Source organism: Solanum tuberosum, unplaced genomic scaffold, assembly GCF_000226075.1.
Source record: "Solanum tuberosum cultivar DM 1-3 516 R44 unplaced genomic scaffold, SolTub_3.0 scf00159, whole genome shotgun sequence".
Taxonomy (NCBI): domain Eukaryota; kingdom Viridiplantae; phylum Streptophyta; class Magnoliopsida; order Solanales; family Solanaceae; genus Solanum; species Solanum tuberosum.
In genome coordinates, this window is record NW_006239089.1 from 416,998 (window position 1) to 437,301 (window position 20,304).

Below are 20,304 nucleotides of genomic sequence, written 5' to 3' on the forward strand. Positions count from 1 at the left end.
TCCGCTTGTTCTTGGTCTACAAACAATCAATATAATACGGGAATCAATAAACAATCACTAATTACCTGAATTACTAACAATTCTATAAACCCTAGATCAAACCTATGATCCCAATTATCCAAATTAGGGTTGTTTCCACCATAGAATCTATAACAAAACCTTCCCCCATCAATATTCACCCATCCTATTACGTTCTACGGATCGAAAAACGGATTCGGGGGTGAAAAACTTACCTTAAGCCTCAGGAATTGTGAAAAACGAGTAGGAGTTGCATGGGGTTCGTTCCTTAGCTCTAAAAAGTCAAAAAATGCATAATAAGGTCGTTTAGGGGTTTATTAACGACCTTAAGTCGCATCAAACCCGCCACAATGGCCCTCATCCCGCTGTAGCAGCCCCGCTAGAGCGGCCAAAACCCCTTCCAAGGCGGCTTGCACGAACCAGTGAGCTATTTAAAGAATTCCAAAATCCCCATTTCACAACACACCTCTAACCCACGACGCTCAAAAATACCCTTCACACTAAGATCGATTTCGGGAGTTATACTCGCTCGAATTCAATTCCGTAAAGTCGTACGGATTCCTTAACGAGTTATCTAACTACTAATGCAATCAAAATCATAAATGAATCACCCGATTGTTACCAGATTTCCCTACGCCTTAATGACTCCATACTCGCTCGAATTCAATTCCGTAAAGTCGTACGGATTCCTTAACGAGTTATCTAACTACTAATGCAATCAAAATCATAAATGAATCACCCGATTGTTACCAGATTTCCCTACACCTCAAAGACTCCAATTTTGTCCAAATCTGGATTAGGTTGGAAAAATCCAATTACTACGAAAAGGTTTTCCGACCTCAAATTTCCCCCCGTTGACATTTCTATAACGACGGGAACATGTCGTTACATTGCTTCTTGTTTATCCGCAGAAAAAAAATAGTGAACAAAGGAAAAATATTATGTCAAAGGAGAAAGTAAAGCTTTTTTTTATGTTATAGTAATAGATTTGGTATCAATTACGATAATTAAATTTGACATCAACAGACGATTTAGCTTCTCCTTTCTTTTTATGTTTGAATTTTTCTGGTTGACATAAACTCTCTTATCTACATTCGAAAATATAATTTTTAATTTTTGATGATATGAAAAAGGTTCTACTTTATGGAGTAGTACTTTTGGCACAATTCAATTAATTCTTGACTAATATTAAGTTGGACTAATATAATTTAGCTTAAAAATTAATTAAATTAATTCTTATAAAATGAAACTTGATAATTAATTTGAGACGGAGAATACATATACACATATTTTGTCTCAACAAAGATCAAGCATACTGTATAAAAAATCTTTAGAGATGGCAAATGAGGCGGTGCAAGGTGGTTGCGAGGCAAACCCGCGTAAACCCGCAAATACTTTATCCGGCCCCACGCCACATATAAGTTTTTAAATTTTTTGATCCGCATAGATCCGTTCCACCCTGCACCGCAGTCCGCATATAACGTGTTGGCTAGTTATTGGGTACATTTACAGTTTAGGAACAAAATAACTTTTTTAAATTGTAGTACTACTTTGCAATAAATATTTTTTCTAAATAAATCAATTTCAGTATCTAATTATGCTAATGAGTTTTATTATTTGTGTTCTAGTTTGCTGCATCGATGAAATTTTAAATAAACTTTAATTTAAGTTCAGTCTTACTAATTAGTTTACAAGTTCTGATGTAATTCCGATTTTTTTTAAAGAACTTTCATAAAATCTTAAGAGGATATCCTAAATTATGAATAACGGGTCATGTTTTCGATCCCAAATCAAATAAAATGATTAGATTTATTTTTTTGAAAATTAACCTGCAGAATCTTCATTATAGCATCTTCGAATACAAATATACAATTGTCACTTTAGTACTTCATTTTGAATAATAACGATGAAGTACTTTTTTCTCTTCTTATAGTGGGAAAATGAAAAAGTAGTTCAACCCACCCCACCCGTCCCTGCCCCCACATAGCCCTCAACCTGCCCTGCCCCACCCCGTATGACCTTTTAACCGTTCCACACTATTGCCATCCCTAAAGATATTGACGGTATAAAACAATGGAATAAAACTGATTTTGTGTTGCTTTCTTCACATTTATGATATCTGGGCTTCAGCCTCTTTCACTGTTTTTCACCTTTTTCCTTACAGTATAACAAACTATTGGAAAAATCAAGAGGATTTTAAAGCAAAGAAGCCCTCAAACTGCTTTCTTTTTGCCTCATTGCGTTGTCTTTTTTAACATCTCGATTAAAGAAAATCAGGAAACTATGCGCCACGTCTGATGCCTTAAATTCAACTCTATTGCTACTACTACTGCACTCTCTACGTCCATCATTTAATTAACAAGCAAACATCATTAATGTCCCTACATGTTTTTGTCAAGCGCAATGTCACACGACTACAACGGTACTTGTGAATAGTGATATGACGATCAACGATATAGTAGATGGATATTAATGATTGTCAATGACATTGTAGCCGGCTGCGATTCTATTTTGCATATATAAATAGCTTCCGGCCACACGCAGCAATCATCAATGTGTGTATACCAACAGTCCAAACAAGATGTTTCACTTAGACAATACTTCTAATAATGTATGTGTGTATTAATAGTTTAACAATTTTACGCAAAAGAATATACAAATAGGGAAATATTGGGCGTATTGGGCCATGGATGCACCGGCAGCCACCATCTAGTATTTGAAGAAAAGGGAGAAGTCACATGTAATCAATCGTCCTTTAATAATGTTCGAGTGTACCAATACATTTGACATAGAAGTAACAAAATTGTGGATTGATGACTTCATATTTTACGTTGTGCTATGCATAGATCGTAGTTCTATAACCATTTAGAGTTTAATTCTCTCCGTTTCTAAGTCTTGATCTCCCCATATCTGCATCCGTTTCATTGTCTGCTCAACCTGCATTTCCATTTTCTTATTACTACAGAACACTCATTTATACTAAATGCTAAGCGTTCTTACTTCATTCAGTAAAAATTTCAAAAAAAGGGAGACTAGTACTTGCTGTCAACAGAGATAATTTTGACCCAAAATGTCAAACAAGATTTGTTATGGAGTTCAGTGGATAAGAAATACGCGATAACCATTAGTTGACGTACCTCTTTATTCCAATCAATTCTATAGAGTACAAACGAGAGTAGCAGTGTTTGCAAAGCAAGTCCAGCTATCATTCCTCCCCATAGTCCCTGCAACATAAAATAGATACTATTAAAACAAATTATAGTATTGTTTCCTATTCATCACAAGTAATTTTCATGAGTATTTATTTACCATGACTCCCAAGTTAGCCACAGAACCAAGTACATATCCGAGAGGAATAGCAAAAGCATAGAAAGAACCCAAATTGATGTAAGCCACTAGACCTTGACACCCACATCCAATAGCGACACCTGCAACCCGAAAAGACCATTGTGAGACTATGGAGGTCTTAACTATAGAAACAGAACAATGTAATTAAAGAGCAAACAACACCTGATATAACAGGATGAACACTGCTGAGAAGAATTGTTACTCCAAGAAACTGAGCAAGCTCAGAAACAGATTTGATCAAAACCTCGTTGTCGGTGAAAAGAATGGCAAGATGATTTCTTACTGCCAATACTACAATCATGCAGAGAATCCCAATGAAAACTGACTGAAATAGTGTGACATAGACACTATATTTGGTCGCCCTGGCATGTCCTAGCCCAAGCTCATTTGAGACCCGAACACTGGGAAAACAACAATACATGATTAACACAAACTCAACCAAAAAGCAGCTTTAGGATTTCATTACCTTATGGCAGCATTGATTCCGACAAAAAACATTTCTTGCCATTCACTAAGAGTTGAGCTGAAAGATGACAAAAGTTGATATGTTTGATCAGGCGTTCAAGTCAATCAAATACAAAGTTTAATATATGTTGGGTTGCAGTTTAAGCATTGCATAATAATAATAATAATTAAATGGGGAAAAAGACACACCAAATAGAGAGTGTTCCAACAGCAGTAACTGGATCTTTGAGATATCCGGCAATGAGAACAACACTCATGGGAAACCAAATTTCTAGGGATAGCATAAGAGCCGACTCAATTGACAGTTTAACAAAGGACCACATGTCATCGAATGCAGACCAAGACCATCCCTTCCACCCATCCTTGCACCGAAAAACAACGTAAGCAAATTGAGCTAGCGCGTTGATCCAGCACACAAGATTAAGTGATATAGCTGCCCCGGTTAAACCCCAATTGAATACATAAATGAAGAGCCAGAGGAGAAGAGCATGGAGTAGGAGAGCCACAAAACCAATCCAGGCCAGCACGCCAACTTTACTCTGAGCTTGAAGAAATTTTGCAGTGGGAATAGTGATAGAGAGGGAAAATAATTCAGGTATAATTAACATGGTGAACTTTCCAACAACAACAGCAGTATCATGATGTTGGCCTAAGAACTGAAGTATAGGAGTAGTGAAAATGTATATTGGTAAGAGAAGGAAGGTACTGAGGAGTAGAATAATCATTGAGCGCTGTGTGTAAATTCCAAGCATGTGTATTTGCCCAGCACCAAATGCCTGCCCACAGAGAGTCTCTAAAGCACTCCCCATGCCCATCTACAGATTTGATCATTAATAACAATTTTATCAAATGCACATTAATAAGTAAAAGGAAACAGGGGACTTACCATGAAGCCGAAAGCGAAAGTAGAAATAACAGTTAGAGCAAGGGTAACAGCAGCGAGTTGTGTTGGTCCAAGATGACCACAGAAAGCAACAGTGATAGCATAAAATCCGTATTGACACATGATATTTAAAGCAATTGGGCCTCCAATCTCCCATAGTTTTACTGTCTCAATCCAAAATACAGCCCACAATTCATTCAAATTCATGTCAGAAATAGGCCTGTAGTCACCATCGGAGGCGATAAGATCGCGACTGGACAAGTCATCATATTCCAACAACGGTGATTCCATTACTCTTCACTAATCGTTGATGTGAGAGTAAGTATTGGTTTTCATATATCTGCACAAATGATCCAACTGAAGAATTGAATAAACTCATTAATTTTGTTCATATTTTCCACTGGCAGATGGGTCATGGGGAACACCTAAATAATAATAAAATATGTGAACAACATACTCTACTCATTAAGTCAAATGAAAAAAATGTTATAATATATTTGACAGATATTATGCGTGCATGTGTCCTTTAATTATGGTTTCCACTTCCAAGATACCTTCTAAGAAGAGTAGAAGACTTCCAAGTTCCACCTACCCTCAAATAACTTTGTGATATATACAAATTTCATATTTTTCTTCTTCTAATTAGACTTCTCGACTATTGTGTTTAATGTACACGAAATTATTGAGCAATGAAAACAATGTTGATTTTTGAGGGTTTTTGGATACTTTGAAAAAAAAAAAACATACATAGCCATATTAATTGATTATCAATTATGGCATTTAAAATATTTACTACGTACTATAATAACAATTTTATAGGATAAAACCTAACCTACCCACTCGGAAATGGTTGCCTATATTTAAGGTCAACCTTAAAATCTGAAAGCTACTTAGATATAAATCAACGCATTTATAGGAAATGATATCATGTTTGCCACGTTTATCAGTACTTTATTGTCTTTTTAAAAATATTTTATTTTATTTATTTATTCCATCTACTTTGTTTTTAAAAAAAAATATAAACTCATGAATAATAATAATAATAATAATAATATTTATCCCATAAATTTATATATATAAATGTAACAATAATATGTCTTTGCAATAAATTATATGTCTATCATAAAGATACATGGTATATTTTAGATATAAAAAATTATACCGTATATATACTAAAATATATATTCACATTTGATAACAAAAAGAAATGCTAAATAATAACTTATACCATGAATATTTATCCCGTAAATTTATACCAAAAATATAATAATAATCTTTCCTATAAATTATATTTAGGGAAGAGACATAAATTCACTTCTAAGCTTATCTAGAAAAGTTAGTTATACACACCTTACTATTCATAAATGAATTTTTTTACCCCCTAAAATTGACGTGGTAAAAAATTAAAAAAGAAAAACACATTTTGTAATAAATAAAGTTAAAAAAATTAAATCAAAATCATCTTTCCACTACCACCCTAACCCCACCCCCACACCACGCCTCTTCTTCTTCTTCACATGCAATTCATCTTCTTTATTTTTTAATCAATTTTTCATACCCAATTTTCATCCACTCCACCAAAATCCTCTCCCCCCACCCCTCATCATATCCTATTTTAATGCCTATTCGATTTCACCATCTCCATTATATTTGATTTTTCTTTTCAGCTTTATTGGTTGTTGATAAAATTGATGATTGAATTTTAAAAAATAAAATATAATGATGGATTTTTTGGTGACGGGTGGAAAAGAAGTGAGAATTGAAGGTGGTGAAGAAAAAAAATTGATATTGACAAAGATGGTGATGATATTTGGTGATGGGTTTGTACCTTTTGTTGGTGATGATGTAATTTTAGTGATGAGTTTGTTTATGAGTCTCAAATTTTACGGTGGATCTTTATAATTTTTGTGGGGATGATGATGATAGTGTGCTCTCGATGGTGGGTTTGATCGTATTTGTGACGGCTATTTGATTTTAATGGTGAAATATATAGATTTGGTGTTAATATGTTGGCAAGGATAGTGGTTTAATGCCGGTGTTCATTAAATAAGAACCAACTGAATGACATGGAAAATCTTATTCAAAATCTGATCGGGCATCTAATGTGGCAGTGAGATGACATTGATGTGGTGCAAGTGTGATATACACCTCCCATTATGAGAGTGGTGTTATAAGTCTAGGGGTGATAAATTCACTTTGTATTAGCAGAGGTGTGTAAAAGACCACCATATTAGTTTAAGGCCTCATTTGTTTTCACTAAGATTAAGACGTCTGGATCTGAATGCACATCTAAATGATTAAGATGTTCTCTCTAGATCTGAACACTGAATGGTTAAGATCGTCTGGTTTTTAGCATCTGAATGCACGTCTAAATTAATAATTACTCCCTCCGTCCCATTTTATGTGGTACTTTTCGGATTTTGAGATTCAAACAAGTCTATCTTTGACTGTAAATTTTTCATAAATCTTTTAAACATTTTGAATTATCAATTATTGTGACTTATAATTCTTTTTACGTAGTTTACAAATATATAAATTTTATTTCAAAAAAATTGAAGATTCCATGCGCAAATTTTCGGTCAAATTTAAACTGTTTGACTCTCGAAAAACGAAAAGTGCCATATAAATTGGGACAGAGGGAGTAATATTTTTCTGCAGGTGTGTAAGTATTTAAAGCCTCTTGTTATGATTTGGTGTTAGGATACTAATTTTATTGAGATATTCTAGGCACAGATCCAAAAACATATACTAATAAAAAAGGCAACACAAACAAATGTCTAACCTCTTATTAACTACAACTAGTTCTTAGTTTTATAAATAATAATATTACTATGTGAAGTTAAATGATTAGTGTGTTTTGAGAATATAAACAAAAAAAAACAAGTACTCCCTTCGTCTCATTTTATATGTCATCCTTTTTTATAAATAGTTGGTCCATAATACTTATCATTTCATAAAATCAATGCATAAATTACCATATTGTTCCTTTTTTACCCTTGTGAGTTATTAGCCTTGAAAATATACATTTGACCAACTTAGAAAAAGCTAAGTAAATGATTCATGTTCAAAATAAATTAATTCATATTCATTGATTGAAAACTTTAGGTCCAAAAAAATTAAATAAGGGTAGAAGGGTAAAGTTACATCATTTCTTAATGCAAGTGCAAAGTAAAAACGTGACATATAAAATGGGACGGAGAAAGTAGTATGTAAGAATGAAAAAGGCAACTCTAAATTAATAATATTTTTATGCATGTCTATAAATATTTAAGGCCTCTTGTTATAATTTGGTGTTTGACTACTAATTTTATTGAGACTTCTTGGCACAATTCAAAAACATGTAAAAATAAAAAAGGCAACACAAACAAATGTAAGAATATGCTAAGAAAATTCTTATTTAGTATGTTTCTGAACAATATGCTTCTCTGTTTAATTTTACTTGTCATAATTGGACTTGACACGTTTATTAAGAAAATTTAAGAATTACTGTTTGGTCATATAATTAATCATTAGTTGACAAATATATTCTACAAACATCCTAAGTTGTCAAGTTCTTGAAAGAAAAACTAGAATTTTAGCCAAATTCTAGTATTTGATTTATTTTTTAAAAAAATTAAAATTATCCCGAGCTTTTATATTTTATAAAAATATCTTTCATTTATTATTTTGGATTGGTTTCATTCATAGTTTGTTGTACAAAATTTATGCCGTTATATACATATTTTATACAATTTATATCCGAATTTGCTCTTTCAAGTCACTTCCAATTACAAGTAGTAATACTGTAATAATAGTCTTTTGTATAAAAATCAATGGTATTTTCCTTATGTTTTCTTCCTATTTTATCAAATTCATATTAATTATGTTCTTTATCGTGGCTTTTCATAAAACATTTTCATTATAAAATGATAATACAAACTTATGGGTGTTTTTAATAATTTTTAAAATTTATGGACATAAATCATATATATATTTTTTTAAATCAAATATTTTTCCCAAGGTTTACCCAAAACTTCACCCAATATCATCTGTTTTTAGCCATTCCTCTGTTTCAATTTTGAAAATAAAACTTCCCAATTTGGTGTTGCCCAATTTTGACTGAGTTATTTTTCTATGCTACAGCCTGCATTATATATCTTGTTTATGAGTATGGTTTGCTCATTTCTAAGATTGTGTAAGATTTAGAAAATATATTATATATACGAAAAAATAATATTTGAACTTTAAATGAAGTTAATTATATTTGTATATATCACAAAGGGTAATTTATATAACACAAGTTTATTTGAGGGTAGGACGTTATCAAAATTCAAGACCCAAAGCCAGTTTTTTACTCTTCTTAGGGGTTGTCTTGGAAATGGGAACCCATAATTAACAACACATAATATCTGTCCAATATTATTCTCTCCATTTCAAAATAAATAAATTGTTGAAGTAATGCATACACATTAAGAAAATAATTTTAGGACATAAAATAAACACTACTTTCCACTTTTGTCCTTTTAGTTATTTTCAAATTATTTTTGAAAATATAAATAATTCAAAGTAAAATCATAAATACAAACAATTATATCTCCCTTGAAATTATCACACAAACATATAAATGAGGGGGGAAAATGGAAAAAAAATTCCAAAAATTCTCTTGAACTTTGAAAAATTAACTTATTTTGAACTATGAAAAAAGGCTCAACAATTCACTTATTTTGAAATAGAGGGAGTATTTCCTCCGTTTCTATTTAGTTGTCACCATTAATTTAGGTTTCACGCCCCTTAAGAAACTAGGTAAGTTTACCATTGTACCCTTATTTAGTGTATTTTTTAATCAAGTTTTCAATAAATGAACATTAATTAATTTACTTTGATTAACTAATTTGACCAATGAACATGAATTAATTATTTAGTTTTTCTATGTTGGACAAATGTATACTCTCAAGCTTAATAACTTCCGATGGATAAAATAGGAAGAATAATGTTGTTTATGTATTGATTTTGTGAAATGACAAATACTCCTTCCATCCATTTTTACTTGTCAAATTTTGACTTGACACACCTGTTACAAAACAATGATTGGTATAGTAAGTTTACCATTTTACCCCTACTAATTGATAAAGTCTTGAACATATTTACTCACTACATTTTTCAAATACATTAACTCAATGTTAATAAATTGAGGGTATAATAAAAAGAAAAAAATTGTCCTTCATTGATTTGTCAAAAATGACAAGTAAAAAAGAAAATTAAAGGAAAAATCTTTTTGGCTAGAAAATTTGGCCAGAATGATATTTTATTTATGTTATTTTACCTTTCTAAACAATTTTACCCTTTTTACTTTAATACCTTTTAATAAAAAAATAGAAAAATATCAATTTATTTTAAAATAAAAAAATATTATAGTTTTTTTAAATTTTCTGGCCATTTAGCACTTCCCAAAATTAAATTAGGAAATATTTGACAAGTAAATGGGGACATATAGAGTATTAAGGAACATATATTTTTAGTAAGGACGACATATAAATAAGAACAAATGGAGCATTTGAAAATAAATGAATAATTGACAACCATAATTGTTAGAGCTTATTGCTTAAAAGTGAATCAATTACTTTATATAATCAAACCGAACCGATAAACTATATACATATAGTTTATTAGTATACATACATAATAGATTATTTTTATAACTAATTTTAAATATCTTATATATGTTTTCATCAAAATTTATTAATAGTTTATTTATGAAAGCAAAAATGCCTAAGACGAGAACATTTATCTTATTAGTTTCATGTATATAAGTATCTATGACAATTCTTGGTAAGACTAGGAATGTCACTGTTTCTTCCTTCTACATCATAATACTGAATTTTGAAACTTTATTCATAGTACATTCAGTAATCGAAAGTTCTGTAACGCCAGTCGTTCAACTATTTTTCATTTTGAATGAACTATTGTCTTTTTTCCCCTTATTGAATGAATCGTTTATTTTATTTTTGTGTGCGATTAATAACCAAATAACCAAACCAAATCGAATCGAAATCGATAACAACCGAACCGATAAATGCATACTATATTTGATTTGATTTGATTTGATTTTGATAATTTAAAAATTGATTAAACTGATCTAATTTTGATTTTGACCTATAACCGACCCAAATCGACCTGTGAACACCTTATTTATAATATATTTTAAACATATAAATATATAAGTCAAATCTAATTCTAATATAAATATACAAGACAAGTCCATTTCCAAAGAATCTAAATTGTTCATATAGAAAATATTTTGGAGAGGAGTAATTTTAAAGCCCGTTCAAATTGGCTTTAAAAAAGTACTAGTTTTTAAGTCAAAAATAAAAAAGTCGAACTCAAATGACTTTTAAGTCAAAAAATAAAAGTAGGGGAGGCCTACTTTGGGTTTTAAACTTATTTTAAGTTATTTTTAACATTGCCAAACACTTCCTAACTTATTTCAAATCATTTTTTTTGACTTATTTTAAGCTATTTTTATATTTTTCAAACACTTCCATAAGTCAAAAACTGACGTAAAAATAAGTTTGACCAACTTTTAAGCCAATACAAACACCCTCTTAGTCTAGCTTAGAACATGCAGAGAGGAAAACCATACAAAAGATATTTATAAATAATCCTAAAATTATTTTTAAAACTCTTTTTTGTCCCTTAGTTATCTATAAATTCTAATTTTGGTTCATTTGGTATATGACTAAGTACATTTAATCTTTAATTTATTAAAGTATGTGTTTTTGTAATCACTTTATATATGAAATATATTACATTTAAACTATTCTCAAAACTATATCATTGTCAAATATGAAGTAAACCATACAAATTCAACATAATACATGAGCACTCAAATGATGTGATGATATGTAATTTGTTAAACTGGTGAAAATCCACAAGTATAAGAATCAACATGATTAGTTAGATATCAAAAGGATCCAAATTTGAACTTGCCAATATTTAGAGGACTAAAAATGCAAACTTCTCAAAAGTAAAAAGGAAATTAAAAACACAAATTTAACTTTTAAATTTTATTTTATTTCTCAAAGAAAAAAGCAATAAAAACCAAAGTTTATACTCTCTCTATTTACTTTTACTTGTCACTTTTCATGAGAGTCAATTTGATTAATTTTCAGAGTTAAATTGAATTAGATTAATTTAATATATCAAATATAAATTTTATACATTCAAAACATACGAAAAGTAATATAAGATGCAATTCTTCTTTCATCTTAAAATTTTGGTGAAAGTTCATACAATTTAATTCTCAAAAAAAAAAAACGTGATAAGTAAAAATGAAGCTTTCCAATATTTTGGGAGGCAAAAATATAAGGAAAAAAGATGACATACAAGTTTGCTTCCATCAAGGAGAATTTGGGGATTTGGAGAAACTAAAATAAAGTTCTTCCTTGGGATAACAAACCAAAAAAAGTTTTTGGGGAACTTTGAGTATACATGTACTAGTAGGATGAGCTAACAAGAGGAGAAACCCCAGTTATTCGAGGTCATTCTATAGATTTCATAAAATTCGTTGACAATAAAATCAGATTGATCACTGATATACCATTAGATCATCAACGACTAGTGTATAATGGAAGACAACTCTCCAGTCGATCAGATCAAACATTGGCACTTTTTGGAGTTGAAAATGATACAACTATGCATCTAGTTGACCAACCAGATGCATAGTTATATCGTTTTCAACACCATAGAATGTCAATGTTTGGTCTGACACACTGGAGAGCTATCTTCCATTGTACACTAGTCGTTGATGATATGGTGGTGTACCAGTGATCAACCTGATTTTATTATGAATGACTTTTGTGGAATCTGTAGAATGAGCTCGGATAACTAGGGTTTCTCTTCTTGTTAACGATTGAACAAAAAACTGAATTGGAGTTGGATCATTTCTCTTTCGCTTTCTGGTAAGGGATGAAGAAACTTGATCAAGCTTACGACTAGTTGATGGTAGAGCTACGAAGGTTATAGCCGGTGGTGCGCCGGTGGTTGTTATCACATATCGATGAAGTGAAGTAAAAGTGGGTAATGAAAATGGTGGTGTTGTTTCGTTTGAAACTTAAGAAATCAATTTATAGAACTAAAATTAGAAAAAAGGTCAAAAAGATCATTAAAGATTTTTCCCAAAATGGTCAATTGGTTATTAATTTGATTTTCTCCTAAAATTAATGGTTTTGGTCAATTGGTTATTAATTAGATTTTCTCCTATAATTAATGGTCTTGCTCAATTGGTTATTAATTAGATTTTCTCCTTAAATTAATGGTCTTATTTTTTCTATTTCGAAGTTCTTTTTTGGGGAAATTAAATTTAATGATGAGTCCAATAATTGAGAATGAAATCTTTTTTTAAAAGATTTTCCACAAAATGGTTAATTGGTTATTAATTCTATTTTCCCCTAAAATTAATGGTCTTATTTTTTCTATTTCTAAGTTCTTTTTTGGGGAAATTAAATTTAATGATGAGTCAATCCTAATGAGAAACATTTATTAGTCTTTATAGTGGTTAAACTAGTTTGTTGAAAAAGTATATAAATGCATCAAATTGATCAAAATCAATATATTCATTAATGATATACATCATTAAATTTTGTCATTTTTATATGATATACAATAAAACCTTATTAAATTAATATAGTTGTGATCATAAAATACTACTTCCTCAATTTTAAAATAAGTGAATTGTTGAGGATGCACACCCATTAAAAAAAAAAGTTTAGGGCATAAGATAAACACCACTTTCCATTTTTTCCCTTTTAGTTATTTTTCAAATTATTTTTGATATTATAAATATTTCAAAGTAAAAAAATCATAAATATGAGCAAATAACTCTCTTGAAATTATCACCTAGAATATATAAATAAGCGGCAATAATGAAAAAAATTTCCCAATAACTCTCTTGAACTTTGAACAATTCATTTATTTTGAACTATAAATAAGCTCAACAATACACTTATTTTGAAATCGACGGAGTAACATTTTTTCCATTAACTTAATCACTAGATTTATCCCCTTTACATTTATTTATTATCTGCCAGTTGAAGATATTAGACAGATACGAGCAAAACGCATGTACTACTATTTTAACAATTTTATAAAAGAGTAATGGAATTAATAGTGACTTTCTTAAGTTTTCACTTGGATCATTTGTGCAGATATATGAAAACAAATACTTAGACCCGTTTGGTCATGCGATATAGAATTTTTGTGTTGTATATTTTCTCATAAACATAAGAATCTCACAAGTTGTAAAACTAGTAAAATAGTCCCAATTATTTATTCAATCTTATCAAATAAACAAAAAAATATAAAATTGCATAATAAAGTATTACAAAACTATCTGTTCACCACTTAATTAATTGTTTCATCTAACTTTAATTGATCAAATATTTTGTCATTCCTTTGATATTCGCTCAATTAATTATGTAACACTGTACAAGTTATGACAATTTTCACTTGTGTGTCAATATCATATGGTTCATGCCTTGTTTCACTTGTGTGCAATTACACATTTTCAGTGCATTAAATTCGTGCTAAAATCAAACATATTGGAAGTAGTGATTATCAAACATACATCACCAATTTTGTCCTTTTTCATACTCCCTCCATTTCAAATTGTGAATGGCAAGAAATGTTTTTTGTGGGAATCAACGCTGCCGTTTGGTCGAGTTTGTGTTGATGTATTGTTGTTTTCCCGAGTCTCAAATGAGCTTGGGCTATTTTAATAATCCAAGACCCCCATTTCACAACACACATTTAAACAACGACGCTCAGAAAATATCGTTCACGCTAAGATCGATTTCGGGAGTTCTACTCACCAAATTCAATTTCGTAAAGTCGTACAGGTTCCTTAACGACTTATCTAACTACTCATGTAATCAAAATCATAAATAAGTCGCCCAATTGTTACCATATTTCCCTACACCTTAATGACTCTGATTTCGTCCAAATCTGGACAAGTTTGGGAAATTTCAAGTTACTATGAAAATGATTTTCGACCTAAAAAATTTTCCCGTTGGCTTTTCTATAACGACGGAATCCAATTGTTACAATAGATACCAATTTACCCATCACTCTTCCCCAAGTGATAAACTTAGGAAAAATAGGCTAAGGAATGAATGAAGTAGTACCTGAATCGACGAACAATTAGGGATACTTGTCCGCATGTCCCTCTCGGTCTCCCAAGTAGCTTTCTCAACTAGACGATGCTTCCATTGAACCTTCACAGACTTAATCTCTTTGGTTCTCAACTTGCGCACATCACGATCAAGAATTGTAATCGGTTCCTTCTCATATTGGAGGTCTTTGTCTAACACAATTGAGTCTCATTTAATGATCTAATCCCCATCACCATGATATCTCTTCAACATAGACACATGAAATACCGGATGAACTCCCGATATATTAGGAGGTAAATCCAATCTATACGATACCGGTCCCACACATTCGAGAACCTCAAATGGGCCAATGTATCGCGGACTTGGCTTACCTTTCTTGTTGAATCTCATCACCCCTTTCATGGGTGATACCTTAAGAATAACATTTTCACCAGTTTGAAACGCCATGTCTCTTACCTTATGATCAACATACTTCTTTTGTCTATTCTGGCTGCTAAAATCTTAGCTTGAATACTCCTCACCTTATCTTGAGCATCATTCACTAAATCAACCCCCACCCTCAACCATCCTATGGGTGATCTACATCATTTCCCATATAATGCCTCAAATGGTGCCATATTAATGCTGGAGTGATAACTATTATTATAGGAGAACTCATACAAATGTATGAATTTATCCCAATGCCCTCCAAAATCAATCAAGCATGCCCTCAACATGCCTTCTAACACTTGAATAGTCCTCTCTGACTGCCCGTCTGTCTGTGGATGAAAGACTGTACTAAAAGTGAGTTGGGTGCCCAATTCATCATGTAATTTCCACAAACCTTGGATATGAATTGGGTATCACGGTCTGAGATGATAGAGAGGGGCACCCCATGCAACCTCACTATCTCTTTCACATACACCTTAGCCAATTGTTCAGCATTATAATCTATTCTTACCGGAATAAAATAGGCAGAATTAGTCAATTTATCAACCACTACCCAAATATAATCAAACTTCCCCAAAGTCTTAGGAAGACCAACCACAAAATTCATGGCTATCCTTTCCATTTCCATATCGGAATTGGCATTCTTTGAAGCAAACCTGCAGGCCTTTGATGTTCATACTTTACTTGTTGACAATTCTGACACTTAGCCACAAATTTCGCTATATCCTTCTTCATGCCCAGCTATCAATAAATTCGCTTCAAATCTCAATACATCTTGGTCACACTCGGATGAATAGAATATTGCGAGCCATGGGATTTTGTCTACAACTTGTGAACCAAATCATCGACTCAAGGAACACAAATTCTCCCTTGAAATTTGAGCACACCTTCCGCATCAAGAGTGGTATGTTGTGCCTTACCATTCATAGCCTTCTTTCTAAGCTCCTTTTAAATTTTCATCTTCAAATTGTTTGGCCTTGATCTCCTCAATGAATGTGGTCCTCACTTCAATGCTATCTAACACCTACCTCTTTCTGAGATGCCTAGCTACATGAATTTCGATTCTAAGGTCTGAATTTCCTTAGCCAAAGGCTGCTTGGATACACTCAAGCAAGCTAAACTACTCATGCTCACTGCTTTTCGACTCAAAGCGTCTGCCACCGCATTAGCCTTGCCCGAATGGTATTGAATGGTCATATCATAATCCTTGAGTAACTCCATCCACATTCACTACCTGAAATTCAGATCATTTTGAGTAAATACATATTGTAAACTACGATGATCAGTAAATACCTCATACTTAACACCATACATATAATGTCGGTAGATCTTAAGAGCAAACACTACCGCTGCCAACTCCAAATCAGGTGTTGGGTAATTCCTCTATGCACCTTTAATTGGCGCGATGCATAAGCTATAACATTCTTATCCTGCATCAACACAACACCCAAACCAGAATGTGAGACATCACAGTAAACAATAAAATCCTTACCTTCAATCGGTAATGCTAGAATAGGCACGGTGGTCAAGAGAGTCTTGAGCTTTTGGAAGCTCTCCTCACATTTTTCAGTTCATTCAAATGGTATCTTTTTTTTATCAAGTTAGTCAAGTGAGTGGCAATAAAAGCAAAGTTCTTCACAAATCGACGATAATAGCTAGCGAGCCCCACAAAACTCCTAACTTCCATCACAGAGCTAGGTTGAACCCAATTATTAACCGCCTCAATCTTTTGAGGATCTACCATTACCCCTTCTTTTGACACTATATTGCCTAAAAATGCAACAGAAGTCAACAAAAATTCACACTTAGAGAATTTAGCATACAACCTTTGTTTCCCAAGAACACCAAAAACAATACGAAGATGGTTAGCATGCTCTTTCTCATTTTTTGAATAGACCAAAATATCATCAATAAAGACTATGACGAAAGAATCAAGAAATGGCTTGAACACCCTATTCATTAAACTCATGAAAGTTGCAGGCGCATTAGTCAAACCAAAAGACATAACTAGAAACTCATAGTGCCCATAGCGGGTTCTAAACGCCGTCTTGAGCACATCCTCAGGCCTAATTTTTAATTGATGGTAACCAAACCTTAGATCAATCTTGGAGAAAACGGATGCACCTTGCAATTGGTCAAAAAGATCATCTATTCGAGGCAAAGGATACTTGTTTTGAATAATGACCATATTCAATTGCCGGTAATCTATACACACTCTCATTCTACCATCCTTTTTCTTAACAAACAAATCAGGAGCACCCCATAGGGAATCACTAGGACGAATAAATTCTTTCTTAAGAAGCTCTTGGATTTGAGCCTTAAGCTCTCTTAATTCCATCGGAGCCATGAGATATGGAGGGTTAGAAATGGGGCGGGTACTAGGTTCTAAATCAATGCAGAAGTCTATATCTCTATCGGGAGGCATACCAGACAAGTCATTAGAAAACACTTCTCTGAATTCTGACACAACAAGAATATACTCAATGGATGGAACCTCAATCTCAACATCCCTAATATGAGCCAAATAAGCCAAACAACCCTGCCCTATCAATTTCCTAGCCCGAATGAAGGATATGATCTTAGTTTGCTTAGGATTGTACACCCCTTCCCATTCTATTTTTTCCTTTTTTGGAATTTCTATAATTACAGACTTAATATTACAATTAAGCACAACATAACAGGGGCACAACCAAGTCATGCGTAAAATTATATCAAAATCAATCATATCCAAAATGACTAAATCAGCCCAAGTCTGAAAACCCATAAACAAAATAGGACAAGCACGATAGACATGGGTGACTATGATTGACTCTCCAACTAGGGTAGAAACATGGATAGGGACATCAGGTATATCACAAATCATAGTAAATTCTAAGGAAAATCGCACGGATACATAGGAATAAGTAGAACCCAGATCAAATAACACATTAGTCATTCGGTCACAGATAAAAATAATATATGTGATCACTGCGTCAGACGCATCTGCCTTATTTTTTCCCGGAAAGGCATAACACTGAGCCTTATCATCTTGACGAGCTACTTCCCTGCCTGATTGCATGTTACCCCTACTTGCATTACCATTTCCTCTACCTTCACGGCATCGCTGATTACCTCCTCGCCCACTTTGTGGATGCCCTCGACCATTATTAACATTCATCGCGGGTACCACTGCTCTAGACTGCTGCTGCACAAAATATAACACATGTTGGTGGGGACAATCTCTCCTCATGTGCCCAGGTTCACCACAATTGTAACATGTACGATCAAAAGATGGCCTACTTCCCGCTGAAGGTGCGACTCCCTGACTATCCTGAATCAAATTATAAGGTGGAGTTCCCGAGTAATTACCTGTAGAGGCGGGCTTAGCGGACTGAATTGTCTTGGTTGTAAGCGTTGGCCTCCCTGAACCTCTGGAATAAGAACCTTGAAAATTGCCTGAATTCTTGGCCCTTTTTTCAATGTCTTAGCCTGACCGTCTCGCCTCACCCCCTCCACTTTCTTAGCATAGTCTGTTACCTCATTAAAACTCCTCCCTGCAGAGGTCATATGAACAGATAATACCTGCAACTCAGAATTTAGTCCCATAATAAACAAACGGATCATCTCATCCTCAGTAGTCACCAATTGAGTAGCATATCTAGACAAAACATGGAACTTGGCCTCATGAGCAGCCACAAACATACCGCATTGCTCCAAAGCCATGAATTCATCCTTCTTGTGATCCCTCAAACTCCTAGGCACATACTTCTCTAGAAACAGAGCATGAAATTGGGTCCAAGTGAGTGGAGGTAAAGTTGAAGATCTACATTCCATATAAGCTCTCCATCACTGCTTAGCCTCACCTTGAAGTTGAAATGACACAAACTCAACCTCATGCAGATGAACAATTCCCAACTTATAAAGCCTCTCATAGCAATCTAAGATAAACTCATAAGCATCATTATTCTCAGAACCAAGAAACACATGAGGCTTTAGCTTCAAAAACTTATTCAACATCTCATGGTCATTACCAGTCATAACAAAACCCAACAAAGGATGGAAGATAGCATTATTACCTCCAGTCCTACCCACCTTGGGGGTAGTGCTAGCAACATGGGGATTAGTAGGAGCTTGAGTTGCTTGAGCGGAAGGAAGCACTCCAGGACCAACCAACCCTTTCAGGAATGACATGATCTGTTGATCTAACACTAGGTCTATGGGAGGAACACTGGTAGTCTCAGCCTGTAGCTCTTCCTCTTGTCTAACCTCCTCAACATTTTCAACCTCAATATCCTCTTCTATCTCTTCATGATGTACATGAGGGCCTCATTTTGGAGAGCATTTCCGACCGGTACCCCATCTCTAGCAGGCGCCATTCTTCCTCGACCTCTACCCCTGCCTCGACCGCGACCTCTCGCTACAGATTCCTAAGCTGGAGCATTGACGGGAGACACATGCCTAACGTCGTTGAATCTAGTGTTAACCATCTGCGGACAGAAGAATGAAGGAAGTTAGATACCAATTGGAATCAAGTTATAGCACGAAATGAGACAACAGAAAACAGAGAGATTTTCTAAAGTCCTATAGCCTCTCGAAGAAAATTACAAACGTCTCCGTACCGTTCCGCAAGACTCTGCTAGACCCGTTTTGGTACATCGAGATTAATAAACCTAGGCTCTGATACCAACTTTGTCACGACCCAAACCGTCGTGATTGGCACCCACACTAACCGTCCGGTGGGAGAACCACTATTACAACCCAAACCAAGCAATTAAACCAAAAACTAAAGCATTCAAGGATACAAAAACAAGAATAATAGCTAAAACTGAAGTTCCCATAAACTTCAAACAAAAGATCTAACAACTAACATTGCGGAAAAATACACATAGAACCTGAAAGTCAATGTACCAAAACGTCTAACAAGATCCATAAGTCTAAACAAAAAGGGTTAAAACCCCAAACTAATGTGCTAGCAACTACTAGAAAGTCTAAGTCTGAAATGTGGACATAGACAAAAAGAGAACTCATGGCAGCCCG

At 33.4% G+C, this 20,304-nt stretch overlaps 2 protein-coding genes across 2 annotated transcripts; both read right to left on the bottom strand.

Moving 5' to 3' along the window:
* Window positions 1–2,688: 2,688 nt before the first annotated feature.
* On the bottom strand, window positions 2,689–5,111 carry LOC102585624 (protein DETOXIFICATION 35-like). The gene is made up of 7 exons (XM_006353840.2): window positions 4,718–5,111; window positions 4,021–4,646; window positions 3,833–3,889; window positions 3,529–3,767; window positions 3,328–3,446; window positions 3,156–3,242; window positions 2,689–2,955 (listed from the first exon to the last, which is right to left on the bottom strand). The coding sequence occupies exons 1-7, from the start codon at window positions 5,003–5,005 to the stop codon at window positions 2,884–2,886; spliced, it is 1,488 nt and encodes a 495-aa protein (XP_006353902.1). The 5' UTR covers window positions 5,006–5,111; the 3' UTR covers window positions 2,689–2,883.
* An 11,375-nt stretch (window positions 5,112–16,486) lies between these two features.
* Window positions 16,487–19,643, bottom strand: LOC107061742 (uncharacterized). Its single transcript, XM_015311523.1, has 3 exons — window positions 19,623–19,643; window positions 18,257–18,598; window positions 16,487–16,522 (listed from the first exon to the last, which is right to left on the bottom strand). Exons 1-3 carry the CDS (start codon window positions 19,641–19,643, stop codon window positions 16,487–16,489), a joined length of 399 nt encoding a protein of 132 aa, XP_015167009.1.
* Window positions 19,644–20,304: the final 661 nt, after the last annotated feature.

Excerpts from the sequence above, each read along its gene's own strand:
- LOC102585624 (XM_006353840.2), bottom strand. The coding sequence starts at position 5,005 with ATGGAATCACCGTTGTTGGAATATGATGACTTGTCCAGTCGCGATCTT. Across the intron at positions 3,447-3,528 it reads TGTTCATCCTGTTATATCAG|GTGTCGCTATTGGATGTGGG; the intron begins GTGTTGTTTGCT and ends TTCGGGTTGCAG. Across the intron at positions 3,243-3,327 it reads TGGCTAACTTGGGAGTCATG|GGACTATGGGGAGGAATGAT; the intron begins GTAAATAAATAC and ends TTTATGTTGCAG.
- LOC107061742 (XM_015311523.1), bottom strand. The coding sequence starts at position 19,643 with ATGGCGCCTGCTAGAGATGGG. Across the intron at positions 18,599-19,622 it reads TGGCGCCTGCTAGAGATGGG|GATAGTCAGGGAGTCGCACC; the intron begins GTACCGGTCGGA and ends AATTTGATTCAG. Across the intron at positions 16,523-18,256 it reads AGGCAGATGCGTCTGACGCA|GTAGTGAATGTGGATGGAGT; the intron begins GTGATCACATAT and ends TCTGAATTTCAG.